Source organism: Octodon degus, unplaced genomic scaffold (assembly GCF_000260255.1).
Source record: "Octodon degus isolate 3935 unplaced genomic scaffold, OctDeg1.0 scaffold00023, whole genome shotgun sequence".
Lineage (NCBI taxonomy): Eukaryota > Metazoa > Chordata > Mammalia > Rodentia > Octodontidae > Octodon > Octodon degus.
The window spans coordinates 18565224-18581322 of record NW_004524599.1 but is presented as its reverse complement, the minus strand read 5'-3'; the positions used below and the strand labels follow the sequence as shown (position 1 = coordinate 18581322).

Here is a 16099-nt window from a genome sequence, read left to right as displayed (position 1 = left end):
GTAAAGCGAGCTGCGGTTACCTTTCACACCACCCCCATCCCTCGCGCTGTGAGCGCTGCAGCTGGGGCCACAGCCTCAGCTCTGTCACCTCCATTCCTCAGTTTAGTAGCAGTGTTCAGTCTCAGCCTGTGGCTGTGCACTGAGCCTACGTCCGTCCGTCGGAGAGGCAGGACCCCTGCCCCTAGGCCCGTGACAGTGCCAGAGGTGCCCCACTCCTGACCGGCTCCTGGGGACGACTTGCGGCCCCCTCTAGCCGGATTCCCACCACCAGGGGCCATGCTTCCCGCCCGCTGTCGCTGGTCCCGGTCGTGCCTCTTGTAGACCCAGCCTCGCTGAGCGCGGTGCTCTTGGGCAGGTGCACCAGGTCATAGGGTGGCCGGGTCGCCGGGTCCCGGGTCCCGCCTGACAGCGGCGCGAGATCCCCGCCCCGGGCAGGCGGAGCCGCCGCGCCCCGCCCCCAGCGGCTCAGATAAAAAGTTCCTCTTTCTCACCTCGCGCTGTTTCTGCCCTTGAACTCGGGTCCCGCGAGGTAAGGCCTGGAGTGGGGCAGGACGCGGAGGGACCGTGACCACAGAGGTCAGGCAGGGCCGGGACCCGGGCGGCGCAGGGCAGCCGCGGGGACGCGCTTGAAGCGGGTCGGGGTCGCTGGAGGCCCCGCGAGGGCAGGGGAGACATCAGGCAAGCCCCGGCCAAACCCCTGGTCCAGACTGCGTGCGACGTGCGCACCCGACTGTCCAGGGCCGGGCCGGGCTCCTGCTCGCGCTCCGTGTCCCAAAGGCGCCCGACGCCCCGGCGCGCGGTGCCAGACCGGCTCAGGACCAAGCGACCGAACAGGGGCGCTCAGAACCCCGCGCTGCAGCTGCCTCTCGGGCTGGGCCCGGGGCCAGCATCGCACTCTCCCGCCTCGGCGTCCTAACGGGCCCAGGTCCGGGCACTGCGCGCCCGCTGCTTGTTAGCCGGTCCCGGCCACTTGTTGCTGTGAGCACACTTTGATCCCCTCTGGCTGGGGCAAGTGCGGGCTACTGGGGGACAGTGAGGGCGCTGGAGAGGAAAGCGTAGGGAGGCGGAGACAGGTGCTGCGCCGCGGGGGCCCGGACCCGGCGAGTCCACGTGCGGGGTCCTGCGTGCGCGGGGCCGCGAGGCTCGTGGGTGTGGAGAGTGGAAACTGAGCCGGAGAGGAAACGCGATGGAGACGGCTCGGGAGGGGCGGCCAAGCGCGGGGACCGGCGCGAGGTGCCCCGGTGCCGTGGCGAGCGCGGGAAACTGCGTCCGGAGCTCTCGGCCGCGGGGAGCTGGGCCCCGCGTGGGCGCACGGCCGGCTGCGGGGAGGCGCGCGCGGAGCGCCGGGGCCGCCGTCCCGCCGGAGCTCAGGTCTCACGCCCCGCAGCCCGCGGAGGAGCGCATCCGGCTGCGCTGGGTCGGCATGAACCTGGACGGCGGCGGGCGCGGCGCGGACTTCGGCATGAGCGCGGTGAGCTGCGGCAACGGGAAGCTGCGCCAGTGGCTGATCGACCAGATCGACAGCGGCAAGTACCCCGGGCTGGTGTGGGAGAACGAGGAGAAGAGCATCTTCCGCATCCCGTGGAAGCACGCGGGCAAGCAGGACTACAACCGCGAAGAGGACGCCGCCCTCTTCAAGGTCGCCGCGCAGACCACGCGGGCGGGCGGGCGGGCGGGCGGGCGGGCGGCCGAGGGCCTGAGGGCCGGGCCGGGGCCAAGCTTCCAGTCGCTGGGCCGAGGGAAACCGATCTGATGCTGAGCCTGGGGCAGGGCGGGCCGCGGAGCTCTTCAGGTGGCCCGAGAGGGGCGGTCTAGAGGACGGTCGTGGCAGGCAGGGCCCTTGGGTGGGCTTCTTTTTCCACCCGGTGGGACCCTGACCTGTGCTCCCTCTCGGTCCCCTTTGATCGCTGCGGGGCAGGCCTCTGTCTCACCCTTAGCCGTCTCTGTTTCTCCTTTCCGCTGTGTGTTCCCTGTTTTTCTTTCTCTCCCGGGATCTTTCTCTTTGGTTCCTTCTGTCCCCTGGCTCTGGAGTGGTATGGCTACTTCTGTCTGTGTCGCTCTCTCTCCCTCTCCCTCTCGCTCCTGTGCCGTCCATCCTGTGCGCAGTAGAGCAGTTTCCCCAGTGGGCTGGGAAGCGGGCGGCCCCACCTGCATGGCTAGAAGGGGACTTCCTCCGGGAATTCGCTGTCCCTACCTCTCCTGCGCAGTGCTCCACCCTGGGCCCTCCCCTTTGTCTCAGCCAGGGTGACTAGAGCCAGTTCCAGCAGCCTCCGTACTTCACTCCATCCTTCATAAATATCCAGAAAATGGTCAAGCCACTCTCTCCCACCTGGCAGTCTGAAGTCCTAGAGAATTACTTTACCCAGGGGACACCTGGTGTCTTTCTGTGCCACATTCCAAGCCACATTCCGAGCCTCAGCATAAATCCCAGGCAACATTCTTCCTTTTAGAAATGCATTTCCCACACTGTCTTTTAAAAGGCCCATGTTTTGATTTCCTTTTGCTCCACTCTTTCCTCCCAGGCTTGGGCACTATTTAAAGGAAAGTTCCGAGAAGGTATTGATAAGCCGGACCCTCCGACCTGGAAGACACGCTTGAGATGTGCTCTGAACAAGAGCAACGACTTTGAGGAGCTGGTGGAGCGGAGCCAGCTGGACATCTCAGACCCATACAAGGTCTACAGGATTGTCCCAGAGGGCGCCAAGAAAGGTAGGGGCTTCCCTGAAGCTGGGTTGCAGACCGGGGGCAGTGGATACTTAAGCAGCTTCATTTCCTTCTGAGAACCACCTTCTGTTTTAGCGTTTTTATAGCCTGGTGGGTCCTTTGCCCAAGGTCTGTGGTTTTCAAGTTGAAAATCCTGTGATACTGGTATAGGATCATTTTGTAAAGCCTGCGTGTGTGAGCATGGTTGGGAGCACCTGTGAAGGGTCTGTGTCCTTTTACAGTATGGACTAAATTAAAAAAAAAAACCAAACCTGAAAGATTCATTAAAGCTTTGTTTGTCTAATAGTTCTTGTAACTATTTTCTAGAAGAGGAAACACACTACACACCCACAAAGTGTTACTACTCATAAGAATTAAAGTGCCAACTTTTAAGAGTATAACAGTGCTTACTCAACTCAGATCTTTGGGCCTCCTAAAGTGGCACTGGTGTGTCCCAAGCAGAGCTCCACTTTAAATAAATAATGCCGTCCGGCTGGCACCCACAGAGGGCACTCCCACACCTTGTCTCGTGAATTTCTTACCTTTCCTGCACCAGTCAGACCTGATGCCGGCATGAGTAACTGCCCGAGGGCATTGCTAGAAGATGCTTGTCTGTCAGCACAGAGCTCTGCATTCTAAGAATTAAGCCCTCAGGTATTTTTCCAAGATTTGACATTAAGTCAGTTCCTTTTCTCACTCTGTTCCATTTCCCTTTTCCCCAAACACACAGGAGCCAAGCAGCTCACCCTGGAAGACCCGCAGATGGCCATCGGCCACCCCTACTCCATGACGACACCATACACATCCCTCCCCGCCCAGGTACGAGGGGGGCAGTGGGCTCTGGAGGGCCGGGCCAGGTCCCCATGCTGGGCCCACAGAGCGGAGACACCCGGACACCACAGAGGACTTGATGCACATGGGTGATGTGGCCAGTGGTCATGCACAGACAGTCCCTAGTCACTGTGGTCTAAGTGCCCCAGCACCACCACTAGCGTTTAGGATTAAATGAGGAGACTGGGTGTATGCCCCTGTGGGAATATGGCTCTTCCAGTTCCTCAGATCCCCTGGGAACCACAGCTCTCACAGCAGTTGAAGATTTTGGAAGCAGAGCTTTGTCATGTGAAACCACAGGGCGGCTAATGGCTGCAGGCCTTCCTGGCCTGAATGGCAGCTCTGTTGTGCTCCCTTTGGTGGTGGGGAGGAGACAGAGTTCCCCACAGCATTTTGGGGCTGGGCTCAGCCATATGATGATGCCATGTACCAGGCTGTGCTTCCCCACAACACCCCATTGTGCCCCCGTCCTCTGGGGCCCTGTCCACCTGGCCTGATAGTTCCATTGGCTCTTTTGGATGATGAAATGATTTGGCTGCTGGCCAAAGAAGGGGTTCCCTGAGGAGTCCGGGTGGATGTGAAAGCGCCCCACTTCCCATGCTGGCACTTTGCATCTCAGCCCCTCCTGCATTCGTTTAGCAGGTCCACAACTACATGATGCCACCCCATGAACGCCCCTGGAGGGAGTATGTCCCTGACCAGTCACATTCAGAAATCTCGTATCAGTGTCCCATGCCATTCGGTCCCCGCAGCCACCACTGGCAAGGCCCAGCTTGTGAGAACGGTAAGGAGTGTGTTGGGGCCTGAGACAGAAGAGTGCATGGGGCGGGTTTTGTGGGAGACCGAGGGGCCTGGGAGGCACCACAGGCTGCCTCTTGCTCCAGTGCCTAGCAAGACCAGGATGCTAACCAAGTCCTCAGAGCCAGACTGACCCTCAGGATCTGTGCAGGCCCCACTGCATGTGGGTCCTCAATTATAAATATCAAAGATCGTTCCAGGGAGCTGAAATTGCCCTTTAAAACAATAGAAGAGTTCCTGCAAGTTCCCAGAATGGAAGGAACTTGCCCAAGCCACCCAGTAAGAGTGAGGGGCTTGCTCAATGACCCCCAACCCAGCCTTCCACTTGAGACCCAGGCTGGGATTCAAGTGCTTGTTGATATGTTGTTTAAGTTTAATGTAGTAACACTTTTCATCCTGGCTGAACAATCTTTTTTGTAATCGTAAGCAAAATGTGATGGATGTTGGCAGTCTTCCCTCCTGGATTTTCCCTTAATGCTGACTGCAGGCCCCAACTCAGGAGTCTATTTCTGTCCACCCGCCCTTACAAGGGGCAAGCTCCAGCTGTGGCCATGCCCTGTAGGGCAGGGCCAGTGGGCCGTCGCTGAGCTCCTGTGCATCCCGGAACAGTGGTGTGTCCACCCTGACTGCTCTGGTGTGCTGGGTGGTGACAAGCAGGGAGTGGATAAGCAGCAGGAAAAAAGTCAGGAAATGTCCCCACCAGACCTGCCACTACTGAGCCCCAAGGCTTGCATAGTCAGGATTGGATGTGGTCTGCTGCCCACCAGGGTCCAGTGGCATCAAATGAGATCATGCAGCAGATCTTATGTAGCTCTGTGCAAAGAAATCATACAAGCTGTGTTCAACACAGCCATCGCGAGCTTTAGGTAAGGCCCTGAGATGCCAGACATGTGAGCACTCTGGGATGTCTGCTCCCTAAAAGGCAACCCTTTCCTGCCTGTGGAAGTCATCCTTGCCTATGGGCACCGAAGAGGCTCATCACTTCTCGTTGTTTGTACCGAGGGGCCTGTGAAGCAGAGAAGCTCAGAATCCGGTGTCATGGGCTTTTCCAGGGTGACTTGCAATGCAGGTCGGTTTTCTAAATCCAGCGGAGGAAACAGCTCCCGTTTCAGGAGCTCAGGTCCATGGCCAGAGCGCCAGCTGCAGCCCTAAACGGTGGACAGTGCGGTGCCAGAGGGCAGTGCTGCGAGCTGCACGCGCAGCCGCGGCAAGCAAGCGCAGTGAAGTTGAGGGCATTTCTTTCCCCGTTTCTGTGTAAGGCAACTCGCAGCCGCTGAGCTGCCTGAGACCAAGCTCTGATTTCTCCTGAACCCAGAAGTTCTAGGAAAAACAGACACAGACTCATGCTTCGCTGGTTTTCAATCAGGCTCTTTCTGTCAGAAATCACCAGCCTAAGCTCACTGTCTTGCTTTGAGTATGCTGTGTGAACAGGAGCTGATCCCCTGGCCTCTCACTGAGCCTCAGTTTCCCTACTTATGCATTACAGAGCGAGCTGTGCATTTCCTTCCAGCACTGCACAGCGGCCCCTCCTCCTTCAGCCTTGTTTTCTCCAATTGATTTCAGTTTGTCTTTGCCCTAAGAGCTTGTGCTGCCCAGTCAGCTGCCTGCTGGGCTTAGGCTGGAAGGTGCCCCAGGCAAGGCCTGACAACTCAGACCCTCTTCAGACACCTTCTGCTTTTATTTGCAAATGCAGGTTGCCAGGTGACGGGAACCTTTTATGCTTGTGCCCCACCTGAGTCCCAGGCTCCTGGAATCCCCATAGAGCCAAGCATAAGGTCTGCCGAAGCCTTAGCGCTGTCAGGTGAGTGCCGCGCTCCTTTCTGGAAGCTCCTGCGGGAGGCCGCTTCGCTTTGGCTCCTCTCGCATTTGGGTAGTGTTGGGGGGCATGCAGACCCTGGCCCTGTACCCTCTGGGCCTGAAGTGGGCTTGCGGTTGACCGGGAGCAGTGAGGAGCGCTCGCGCCCCAGGTCGCAGATCCAATTGTGAGTGGCTAGAGGCATCTGACCTCTCCTCAGGTGCCACCCGAGCTTCCAGGAGCAATGACAGCCTAGGTCCCTGCAGCCAGGGTCCCTGTGGCCAGCAGTCGCACTGTGCAGGACAATTTCCCCGGAATTATAACAACCTCCACTTTGAAAAGCTGTCGGTCCTTCCAGGGTTGGCCACAAACTCAGCTGTAACTTCCCCAGGCCACTGTCCCTGGCGTACTCTCTGGAGCTCACACCTCGGGCAGCACACAGTTCAGTCTCCGGATGCCCAGGAGACTTGCAGGCAAACTCCAGTTCAGCCTGGCTTACACACCCCACTTCTAAGGCCACCATGGATCTGCTTGAGGAAGGCACTTCAGGCTGAACTAGGCATATGTCCTCTAGACAACTTAGTCTTTAAATAATACAAGTTGTTCCTTAGTAGAATTTGAATTCATAGTAAAAATCAACAACTTAGGCTTCAGAATTCTCACACTTCCCCAACCTCTTTGAATGTCTCTGACAGAGAATGTAAACTGAATTCTGAAGGTGTCAGAGGGCTTGAGACCTGGGCCCTTCCTGCTCACCAGTGAGCAGCAGCTTAACTCCTAGTCCTTCTGAGCGCTAAGGCCGTGGGGGTGGTGACGCTCACCAATCACCAGGACCCCTGGGGCTGGGGGAGGCGCTTCCGAGCAGCAGGGCTTGTGTTTGTTTTTAGAAACTTTCAAACCCTTCCTTGAGCACCTAAGACTTGTGTGGGTGCTTGAGAATAGGAAATAACCAGCTATTTATACATCTTCAACCTCGTGATTTCTGATGACATTAGATGACATGAAGCCTGCCCCTCAAGTCACCTCCGATAGCCAACACCCACTCACACTGGCTGTGGCATGGCTCTGGGCTCACAGTGCAGAAATGGAAGACACTGTGGTGTGGGCTCCATCTCAGAACCTGCCAGAGGACCACGAGGCTTTGTGGGTTTCTTTTTTGTTTGCTAAGCACAGTGCAGATAAGTTGTCACCTTGGGCGCACTTCTCAGAGTGTGATTCCTGGCCACGGCCACGGCCACTGCCACTGCCCGTGGAAGACGCTGAGCTGCAGTCTCGCCTTCAGGAGCCTCAGCTAGCTTAGCATGGTCCTTCAGTCTGCGGGCGAGAGGTTTCTCAAATCAGTAACACTTTTGTAAATAAATTAATCTTTTTTAAGTGTTTAGGAAGCCCAGTTTTAGAGTTGCTCAAACTCAGGTCTGAGCAGCTTCGCACTAGCAGCGGATTCCACGGCGTGGCTCATTGATTTCCACCTTTTGCTGCTGGGCTTGGAGTCTAGGTTCTCAAAGGTGTGCTGTTCCCAAGTTGCACCCCAGCCGTAATTCGTTTGCTTTCCCTAGAGTTAATTCTATGATAAAAGCAGCATATACCCACTGTAGAAAACTAATTTTAAAAATCAGAACAACAAAATGGGAAAAAAGTATTCTACCACCTGGAAATCACCGCTCATAGGTCAGAGCTCAGGGCTTAGCTAGCTTGCTTTCTTCCTACACTGCTGTCTCTTTGTCATCTCTCTGTCACCTACTACGTGTCTGTCACCCTCCCTGTCTGTTGTCACACTGATGCTTCAGGGACGCTTGCATGTGTGGATGCATCCACTTGTTTTTCCTCTGAAATGCTCTTGCACACTTTGTGCAGCAGAAATTTGGCTTAGGGCTCATGCCCTCCAAAACTGAGGTCCGGAAGGACCTGCCCCAAGGTGAGTAGTCAGCAGTGACACAGTACTGCAGATCTAAATATTGTCTCCACTGTCATCATCCACAGAGTGACTGCTTTAGTTCTTTAGCAGAGGGACACTTTCATTGACTTAAACACATTTTGCAGAAAATTAATGAAATACATACTTTCCTTTATTCTCAAAAAAGAAAAGAAAGAAAAGAAAAAGAAAAAAAAGGAGGCACAGGGATCACACGGCTGTGAGCACTGCTGGCTTCGCTGAGCAAGTGTGCCGCAGCCGAGGCTCTCTGGAGGAGGTGGGCACCTGGGGTGTCTCCGGAGTCCCAGGACTGTTGCTCACCAGCTCCGGAGCCCCTCGGGAAGCCAGAAGCCACCTGCTGCGTTCTTCTGTGGCCCAGGCGTGGGCACCGCAGGGGGCATCCCAGGCCCACACTCGCTGACTCCAGAGCTCTGTGCTTGCAGATTGCCGGCTGCACATCTGCTTGTACTACCGTGAAATCCTGGTGAAGGAGGTGACCACATCCAGCCCCGAAGGCTGCCGGATCTCCCACGGACACACCTATGATGCCAGCAACCTAGACCCCGTCCTGTTCCCCTACCCAGAGGACAGCGGGCAGAGGAAGAACATCGAGAAGTTGCTGAGCCACCTGGAGAGGGGTGTGGTCCTGTGGATGGCCCCGGATGGGCTTTATGCCAAGAGACTGTGCCAGAGCAGGATCTACTGGGATGGGCCCCTGGCACTGTGCAGCGACCGGCCCAACAAGCTGGAGAGAGACCAGACCTGCAAGCTCTTCGACACGCAGCAGTTTCTGTCAGGTACCATCTCACTGTCTGCAGGGAGGGGGCCATGGTGTGTGTCACAGGGTCCCTCCTACCCGAGGTAGAGGCTTTCCTCTTGTTGCCCCCAGAGCCTGGGGCCTCATCCCAGAACAGAGGTCCTGCCTGGCTCATGTCCGCGTCTGCCCCGTCAGCCTCTCTTCTTGTTACCAGAGACCCAGAGTCCAGAAGCGTAATCCCGGAGGATCACGGCTTAGGCTTAGTGCTTACCTTTCTGATTTTCAGTAGCCACCCTTTGTCACTGTCCTGTATTCCTGGCAAAGGTCTCATCACACTTCTCTGCTGAGACCTCAGCTCTTTTGGGTTCCTGAAAAACTGTGGCAGTTAGGTATCTTGCTGCCCTTCCTGGCTGTGGGCTGTGTCACTCCAGGCAGACGCCATACAGGTGGACCCAGGAGGGCGGGGCGTGGGTTGAGGTAGCGAAGGGGAAAGGAGGAGAAAGCTTCGCCTTGCCCCCCGGAGCGTGCTCTGCGTCGAGTCCTAGGACCGGCATGCTGTGCTGTTTTTGTCTTGCTTTCATGACAGTTAGATCAGCCTGAGGCTGGCGCCCACGACATCACCAAGCAAGCCATAGCAGGGCTCCCTCCGAAGTGTCCCGTAGCTCCTAGGGGGCGGACAAGGCTGCCAGTCCCCTGCCATTCTGTCCTTCCTTACACTGGCCCTGTCCTCTCATGGGTACCCATGGTAAGCACCACATCTGGTCTTTTTCGTGGGACCCCTTATTCACAAGCAGGGATACAGCACGTTGTTGTGTGGTATGTGCATGTCACAGAGCAGGTGACCCCAGCTCATCAGCACGCACTACGCACTCCCCTGCACTCTGTGCACTGTGACCACTCCTGAAGGTCTTCTCTCCGGTGCTTCTCCAGTAGAGAGGGCACTGTCCGCTCGAAAAAGCTTAGCTCACACAGTGGCAAGCTCCCTGCTAACTGTGGCCTTGGCGATGTACGGCAAGCAGGTAGAGTTCTGTACCCTTTGTCCTTGTCTCCACAGTCCCCTTGTCTCAGCCTCTAGTGACCACCAGTCTACTCTCTGCCTGTGTGACCTCAGACCTTTAGATTCAGAGATATGGGGTAATGGCTTTCTAATTGAGACACCCCAGAACCCTGAGGTCATCCAGGGCTTGTCTTTCCGCTCCTGGCACGTTTCACTGAAAACACTGCCCTCGCAGCCTGTACTGTCGCAAATGACGGGATTTCCTTCTTTACAGCTGAGTAGTATTCTGCCTCACAAACACATTTTCTTTGTCCATTCATCAGCTGGTGGATGGTTAGCTCAGCTCGCTATTTCGATGACTGTGAACAGCACTGGTATCCCGCAGACACACTGACCTGGCTGCTGCTGGGCACATGCCCAGCTGCGGAGCTGCTGTGTTGTGAACTTGCTTCGTGAGAGAGCGCATCTGAAGTGAAATGGGAGTGGCCCGTGTGCCGGGCTCAGGCGCCGGCAGCATCTGCTTGGCATTTGGCTCACGCGGCCCAAGTGTGTGTGGGTTCATCCAGATTCTCCTTGGTATCCAAATAGTCCCTAAATAAACCCTGCCCATAGTGGCAGGTGCAGGAAGAGGCTGCCCAACGGGACTGTGTGGGAAGGCCACCTGTGGAGCAGACTGCCTCCAGGGAGGTCACAGGCCTGTCCCCAGCCACTGCGAGCCTCGAAGTCTGCACTGGGGTAGGGCAGGTGCTGGTGCTGAGGGACAGAGAGGAGTGGGAAGCCCAAAGGAGGCTGCTGCACCTCCTCTTCCAGCCTCTGGGTCCTGGGAGAGGGGGCTCCTCGAGCTGGCACTTCGTAAGAGAGTGCATCTTGAGCTCTGTGCCTTTGGAGCTCTAAGGTGTTCCAGAAATACCAGCACTGGCTTCGCCAAGTTTGTCTTGCTGTGCACATTGTAGGCAGTCAGGAGGCCGCACTGTGACAGACAGGGCTGCTGGATGCCCTCGGCTGCGAGGCAGGTGGGCCCAGAAGCAGGACAGGAGATGAGCGCCTGGGCTTGCACTCACCAGCCTCGCACAGCGCGCTGCTCTGTGAGCGAGGGCTCTTGATGCTCTCCCTGTTCTCGCTGCTTGCACCTTCCTTCATAGCTGGGGCCTGTGCTCCGCCCGCACCCCAACCCCTGAGGTTCACAAAGGCTTGGGGAGGATGCTGTGGACTTCAAAGCTGCAGCAGCGCACAAGGGAGGATCCCACCAAATGTGTCCACATTAGCAAGCATCTGAGGCGTGGCTTTTCCAGAGCACAGTGCCTGCTCACCACTCCTGTGCTTCTGTGGGGTCCCCTGCCACAGCTCTGGGAGTGTGCTCCACACATTCTGACTGCACTGGTGAGGTTTGATTTGAACTCAGGAAGAAAAAAAAGTGCAGGAAGTTGAGTAGTCCTGTGAGTTAGCTAGAAACTCCTCAGCTGCACAGAGCAGTGGAAACCTCTGCCGTCTCACCCATTCAGGATTTTCGCCCTGCTGGGGACGGTCCCCAGAGGCATCTGGTGAGGATGTGGCTGTCAGCTACTGGCGGAAGTGCAGAAGCTCCTGTTAGTCTTGCGCCTTCTCAGTGAGGACTCTGACTTGAGGTGCATTTCTGAGAATCCTGAGTCTGGCTGAAGGGACTCCCGCTCACTCCAGGGATTGGACACACGGCTTTAGTACCTGTTTTCCTTGAGTTACGTCTCCAGCCCTGAACATGCATCTTTCCAACAGTGCTGTTCCTGCCCTTTGAGGCAAGAGCAGTGGCTCTGGGCTGGGGACCATGGGGCTTCTTCAGCTCCCAGCCAACTCACTGTCCTGTTCCTAAGACAGTGCCCGATGGCCTCTCAGGGCCCCCCACTATGCAGCTCAGATGCAGCATGAGTGGGTGCAGCTGCCGGAGCCAGCGCCTGGGCCACTGAGGGGTCCTGGGGAGCACAGACACTGGGCCGCGTGGCCTCCTTAGTTAGGGGACTGAGTTTTCAGATGATGCTGGGCTGGGGAACGCTCTGATTCTATAATGAAAATGTCTCCTCTGCGTGCGCTGCTGCTTCTGCTCCGCATGGCTCCTTGCTTTTGCTTTTCTTCCCTCCTTTACTCCTCTACCCCTCTGCCTGCCTGTGGGCAGGGGCTGCAGGGCAGTGCCTTGGACTAAAGCGTCAGGGCCGAGAAAGGGGGCCAAGCCACGTACCCCGGCGGGACTTCGACAGCTTGAAGTGTGCATGTGAGATTTGGTGGAAGGGTGCTCTTGCTTCTGTGTGGCACGGGTCGCAGGGGTTGCTGAGGCTGCCTGTCTCCCTGTTTCTCAGAGCTGCAGGCCTTCGCGCACCACAGTCGGCCGCTGCCACGCTTCCAGGTGACTCTGTGCTTCGGAGAGGAGTTTCCAGACCCCCAGCGGCAAAGGAAGCTCATCACGGCCCACGTGAGTAGCCGCTGCGCATGCGCCACACAGAGCCCTCCTGCTGTCAGAGGCGGACTTCCCAGAGAGGTCTCAGGCGGAAGTGTCACGTGACCCAGAACGACAGTCGTGACCCTTGAGATGGTGCAGGAGGAAGCATGCACGTGACAACACAGCCCAGGGACCCACATCTAAACTAGATGCATTTGTGTCACTCACCACACACATGGCCCGAGTGGACACTCAAGCCAAGGGCTTCCCCCATCCCATTATTCTTGTGTTTCAAATTGCCAGATTCTCATTTTACAGAGGTTTAGAAAGGATTGTCACTAAAAGTTGCCCTTTGAAGTTCTTTATGTCTTCTGGATTTTAAATACTGTCTAGCTGGCATGTGTTCCCCAGAGACAGAATCTCTTTCCAACGGGGATGTGACCCATTCCCTTGTGTGTATTATGGGTCATCTCCAGGCATTTCCCAGCCTCTCTTTTATTTTTCTGGATTTCCAAGAATTATTTAATAGTTCTCTAGAGGCAGCCTCATCTTCTAAGGTTGACCAGTTGCTCCTTCTGGGCTCTTGCCAGCTTGAAATGCCTGCAACTTCATCAAGTATATATTTTCTTCATAAAAGAGAAAAGGCATCACTTAGTATTCTTTTGTCATAGAAAGCATTTGTCATTCCAAAAAAATGACTTTGAGCTTGAAAATTTTACATTTCTACAAACCCAGAGAATGAGTAGTGCAAGGTAAGTTACACCCACGATACCAAAATTCCGATGAGATTCCATCTCTGATGGTATTTCTTATTGAAACTGGAGGGCGGAGGGATGGCTTGCTGGCGGCACGCCGATCAAGCATGCAGAAGGCCTGGAGTTTCAGCTGCAATGTATGAAAGACAGAAAGAAGATTTAAATAAGACACTTTTTAAACACAGACATACAATTCCTCCTTCCTAATGGTAGGCATAAAAACCAGTCAAACAGCCAGCAAAAACATAATCTCAGACTTTAGCATACTGTCCTAACTTCTCTCAAGGGAATGATATAATTACTGAGATCTCATAGTGAACAGAGATGGCTCAATGACCACGTAAACAAGGGTTAACAAGCAGCGTGGGGAGCAGAAGGTGGCGTCCCACATGACGTCCCACATGATCGAGATGAGGACTTCCAGGCACACCTCCCCACCAGCTGAGGCGCGGGGTTCCGCCCCCGTGCACGGCCCCCTCAGAATCAAAGCGCTGGTCCATACAGAAAAATGCATGGGTGCACGCGCAGAACTTCTTCATTATTATGATAGATTTAATTTATCCCAGGTGCTTACAAAGGAGTTATGCAAGACGCTATTTATCAAATAGCACAAAGGCTCAATTTAAGAGCACAGTTCTTTGGAAATCCTCAGCTGGGCTTTGATGCTGCAGTTCAGGAAAAGCTGAATGTAGACTTTTGGTGAATGTGGTCCGTACTAATAATTAAACTAGATGTATTTGAGGCCAATCAATTTCTCTTTTCCTCTAATTGTTGCTGTTTAATTTTATTTCTTTTTTGTTTATCCTTTGGTTTAGAATTCTACAGACTGCCTGGATATCTTAAGTCATTTGGGGTGAACCTATCACTCTGTCAAACTTCAGTTGTGGAAAAATAAATTCATTAGCTTAAATTACCCTGAAATTTGCCTGACCTTTTGATTTGATCAGATAGTGTTCATTCAGTCTTAGTTAAGTGTAAATTTCAAGTGGAAGTTGGCTTAAAATATCATCTTTATGTTTTGCCTCAACTGAAATGCAGAGCTAAGTAGCCTCTGCCTGCAGGCTGCTCTATATTGAGGACTAACAGACAATTGGCCCTTCGAGGGCTCCAAGTATGAAACATTATGGTGTTTTATACAATATAATTTCAGACTTTTACTTACAATTGTTCCTTAGAATTTCAGGGTTATTTCATGATGAAATAATGTTAAAAAAAATACCTCAGTAACGTTTTGCAATGTCTTGTTTAAGGTGGAGCCCCTACTAGCCAGACAGCTGTATTATTTTGCTCAACAAAACAGTGGACATTTCCTGAGGGGTTACGATCTACCAGAACACATCAGCAGTCCCGAGGACTACCACAGATCCATCCGACATTCCTCCATTCCAGAGTGAGAGTTGTCAAGGCAAAGGATTTCTTGAACTGTAAGTACTTGACTTTGACGAGGACAGCCAATGGTCTGTCCTCTCTCAGCTCCAGTGCTGAGGATGAGCACAGCTCGCAGCAAGAATGGCTATAGAAAATCGCCTGCCGCTGGTGGGAAGACAAGCTTATTCCAGAAGGAACTGCAGTCTTCACGTCTGCCCAGCAAGCTGACCACCCTGCCCTCTCGCAGACTGCCACCTTTTACAGGAGGAAAACTCACCAAGCTACTTGTTTACATCCACTTAAACTGAATCTGGAATATGGTTCTTGTTTAAAGACTGAGAAAACTTGTATTTTGGCAACTTAAGTATTGTCTCATTGCTCAGGGAAATAACTTGCAAACTATGCACACGTGCAAAAGAAATGCATTCATGCATTAGGAGCTGCAGTTCATGTGGAAATACTTGCTGAGTGACAGGAGCTGAATCTTAGGGTGGCCCGTCTTCCCACCTCCCTGGCGGCTCCGTGGAACCCACCCCAAACCCCGTTTCCTCTCCTTGGCCTACCCCGGAAGCCAGTCGATGAACTCTGTTGGGATTTTCTTCAGCCAAAAATCCCTGGGCCTGCTTTCAGATAGGAATGGTTATCATGTTGTTATTTCTCATTCTCTAGAAATTATTGCTAAGACTTTCTTCTTAAAGAAGAAGAAAAATTAACCATCCAAGTACGAAAGCGTGGTAACATTTCCCCTCTTCTGTTTGTTTTGCTGGGCGATTGGTAGTATCCATGGCAACACCAGGAGGAGGAGCCAGGACTCAGGTTGGTGAGTCCTGGCAGAAGACCAGGCAGGGTTTGGATTGTGTAACTGCACACTCGGGGGCTGTTTCTGCTTATGTTGTATATTAGATGCTTCCTCATGCCAATAATAGTTTGTCAGGGCCTTAAAATGACTGGACTTTGGCCAAATCTAATTTTGAATTGAATCTCCAGCTCCCCAGTTGCTTGGATTCCGCAGACCCCTTATCTTCTGTATCTTGGGGACGCCTGCATGGCAATATTTTTTCTCCTACAAAATCACTGGTGTTACCTCCAGGCTCGGAAGAGAGTCAATAGTTCTCAAACACGTGGCTCTCTTGTCCTAACCTTTATTCTGTCATTCACTCAGCAAGCACATTTTCTTTTTCTTTTTGGAGCAGTGTGTCACTATGCGGTTCAGGCTGGCCTTGAGCTCACTTCGTAGCCCGGGCTGGTCTCAGACTTGCGACAGTCCTCCTGCCTCCACCTCAGGAGTGCTGGGGTCACAGGTGTGCGCCTGACACTACGCCTGGCTCAGCAAGCACGTATTAAATGCCTGTGTAGCCCTTGCGTTACACGGGCTACAGCCTTTACAAGCAAGTATAGCAAGCAACAAAGCCCTGCACAGTCAGCTTTCCATTTTTAAAAAGGGACTTTTAAATACTAAAATATTACATATGGACTATAGAAAATGTAAGCAGTCTAATAGAAGAAAAAAAAGGCAGCTGTTTTCCTTCCAACACAAATCCTCCCCAGAAGGGTCCCTAAGAGGAGCTTTGTGCCCCCTGCTAGTGCACTTACCTCACCCCGAGCAGCCTGCAGAGGCCTGCTGGGCCGTGCAGAAGGGTTAGCATGGCTCCTCGCCGTGCGGCATGGGCCTCTGGGGGAGCCCGGGGAGGCCCACAAGTGCAGGAATGTATGCATCTTATAGATGCAGAGTATTTGGGGGTATATTATCCTAAGGAGGTTGAGAGACAGTTAGGT

The 16099-nt window shown here is 54.2% G+C and overlaps 1 protein-coding gene across 3 annotated transcripts; it reads left to right on the top strand.

Annotated features, from left to right (window-relative positions):
* The first annotated feature begins 1398 nt into the window (after positions 1 to 1398).
* Irf4 (interferon regulatory factor 4) lies at positions 1399 to 15530 on the top strand. 3 transcript variants are annotated; one of them, XM_004628414.2, is made up of 8 exons: positions 1399 to 1639; positions 2523 to 2709; positions 3434 to 3522; positions 4177 to 4318; positions 6026 to 6133; positions 8483 to 8836; positions 12121 to 12233; positions 14206 to 15530. In XM_004628414.2, exons 1-8 carry the CDS (start codon positions 1424 to 1426, stop codon positions 14347 to 14349), a joined length of 1353 nt encoding a protein of 450 aa, XP_004628471.1. In that variant the 5' UTR covers positions 1399 to 1423; the 3' UTR covers positions 14350 to 15530. The 3 variants fall into 3 exon arrangements, with proteins under 3 accessions (XP_004628471.1, XP_004628470.1, XP_023567929.1); XM_004628413.2 differs by having other exon boundaries at positions 4174 to 4318; XM_023712161.1 differs by lacking the exon at positions 6026 to 6133 and having other exon boundaries at positions 4174 to 4318.
* The last annotated feature ends 569 nt before the right edge of the window (positions 15531 to 16099 follow it).

Coding starts and splice junctions, on each gene's coding strand:
- Irf4 (XM_004628413.2), top strand. CDS start 1,424: ATGAACCTGGACGGCGGCGGGCGCGGCGCGGACTTCGGCATGAGCGCG. Junction 3,523..4,173: donor ACACATCCCTCCCCGCCCAG/GTACGAGGGGGG, acceptor GCATTCGTTTAG/CAGGTCCACAACTACATGAT. Junction 8,837..12,120: donor CACGCAGCAGTTTCTGTCAG/GTACCATCTCAC, acceptor CCTGTTTCTCAG/AGCTGCAGGCCTTCGCGCAC.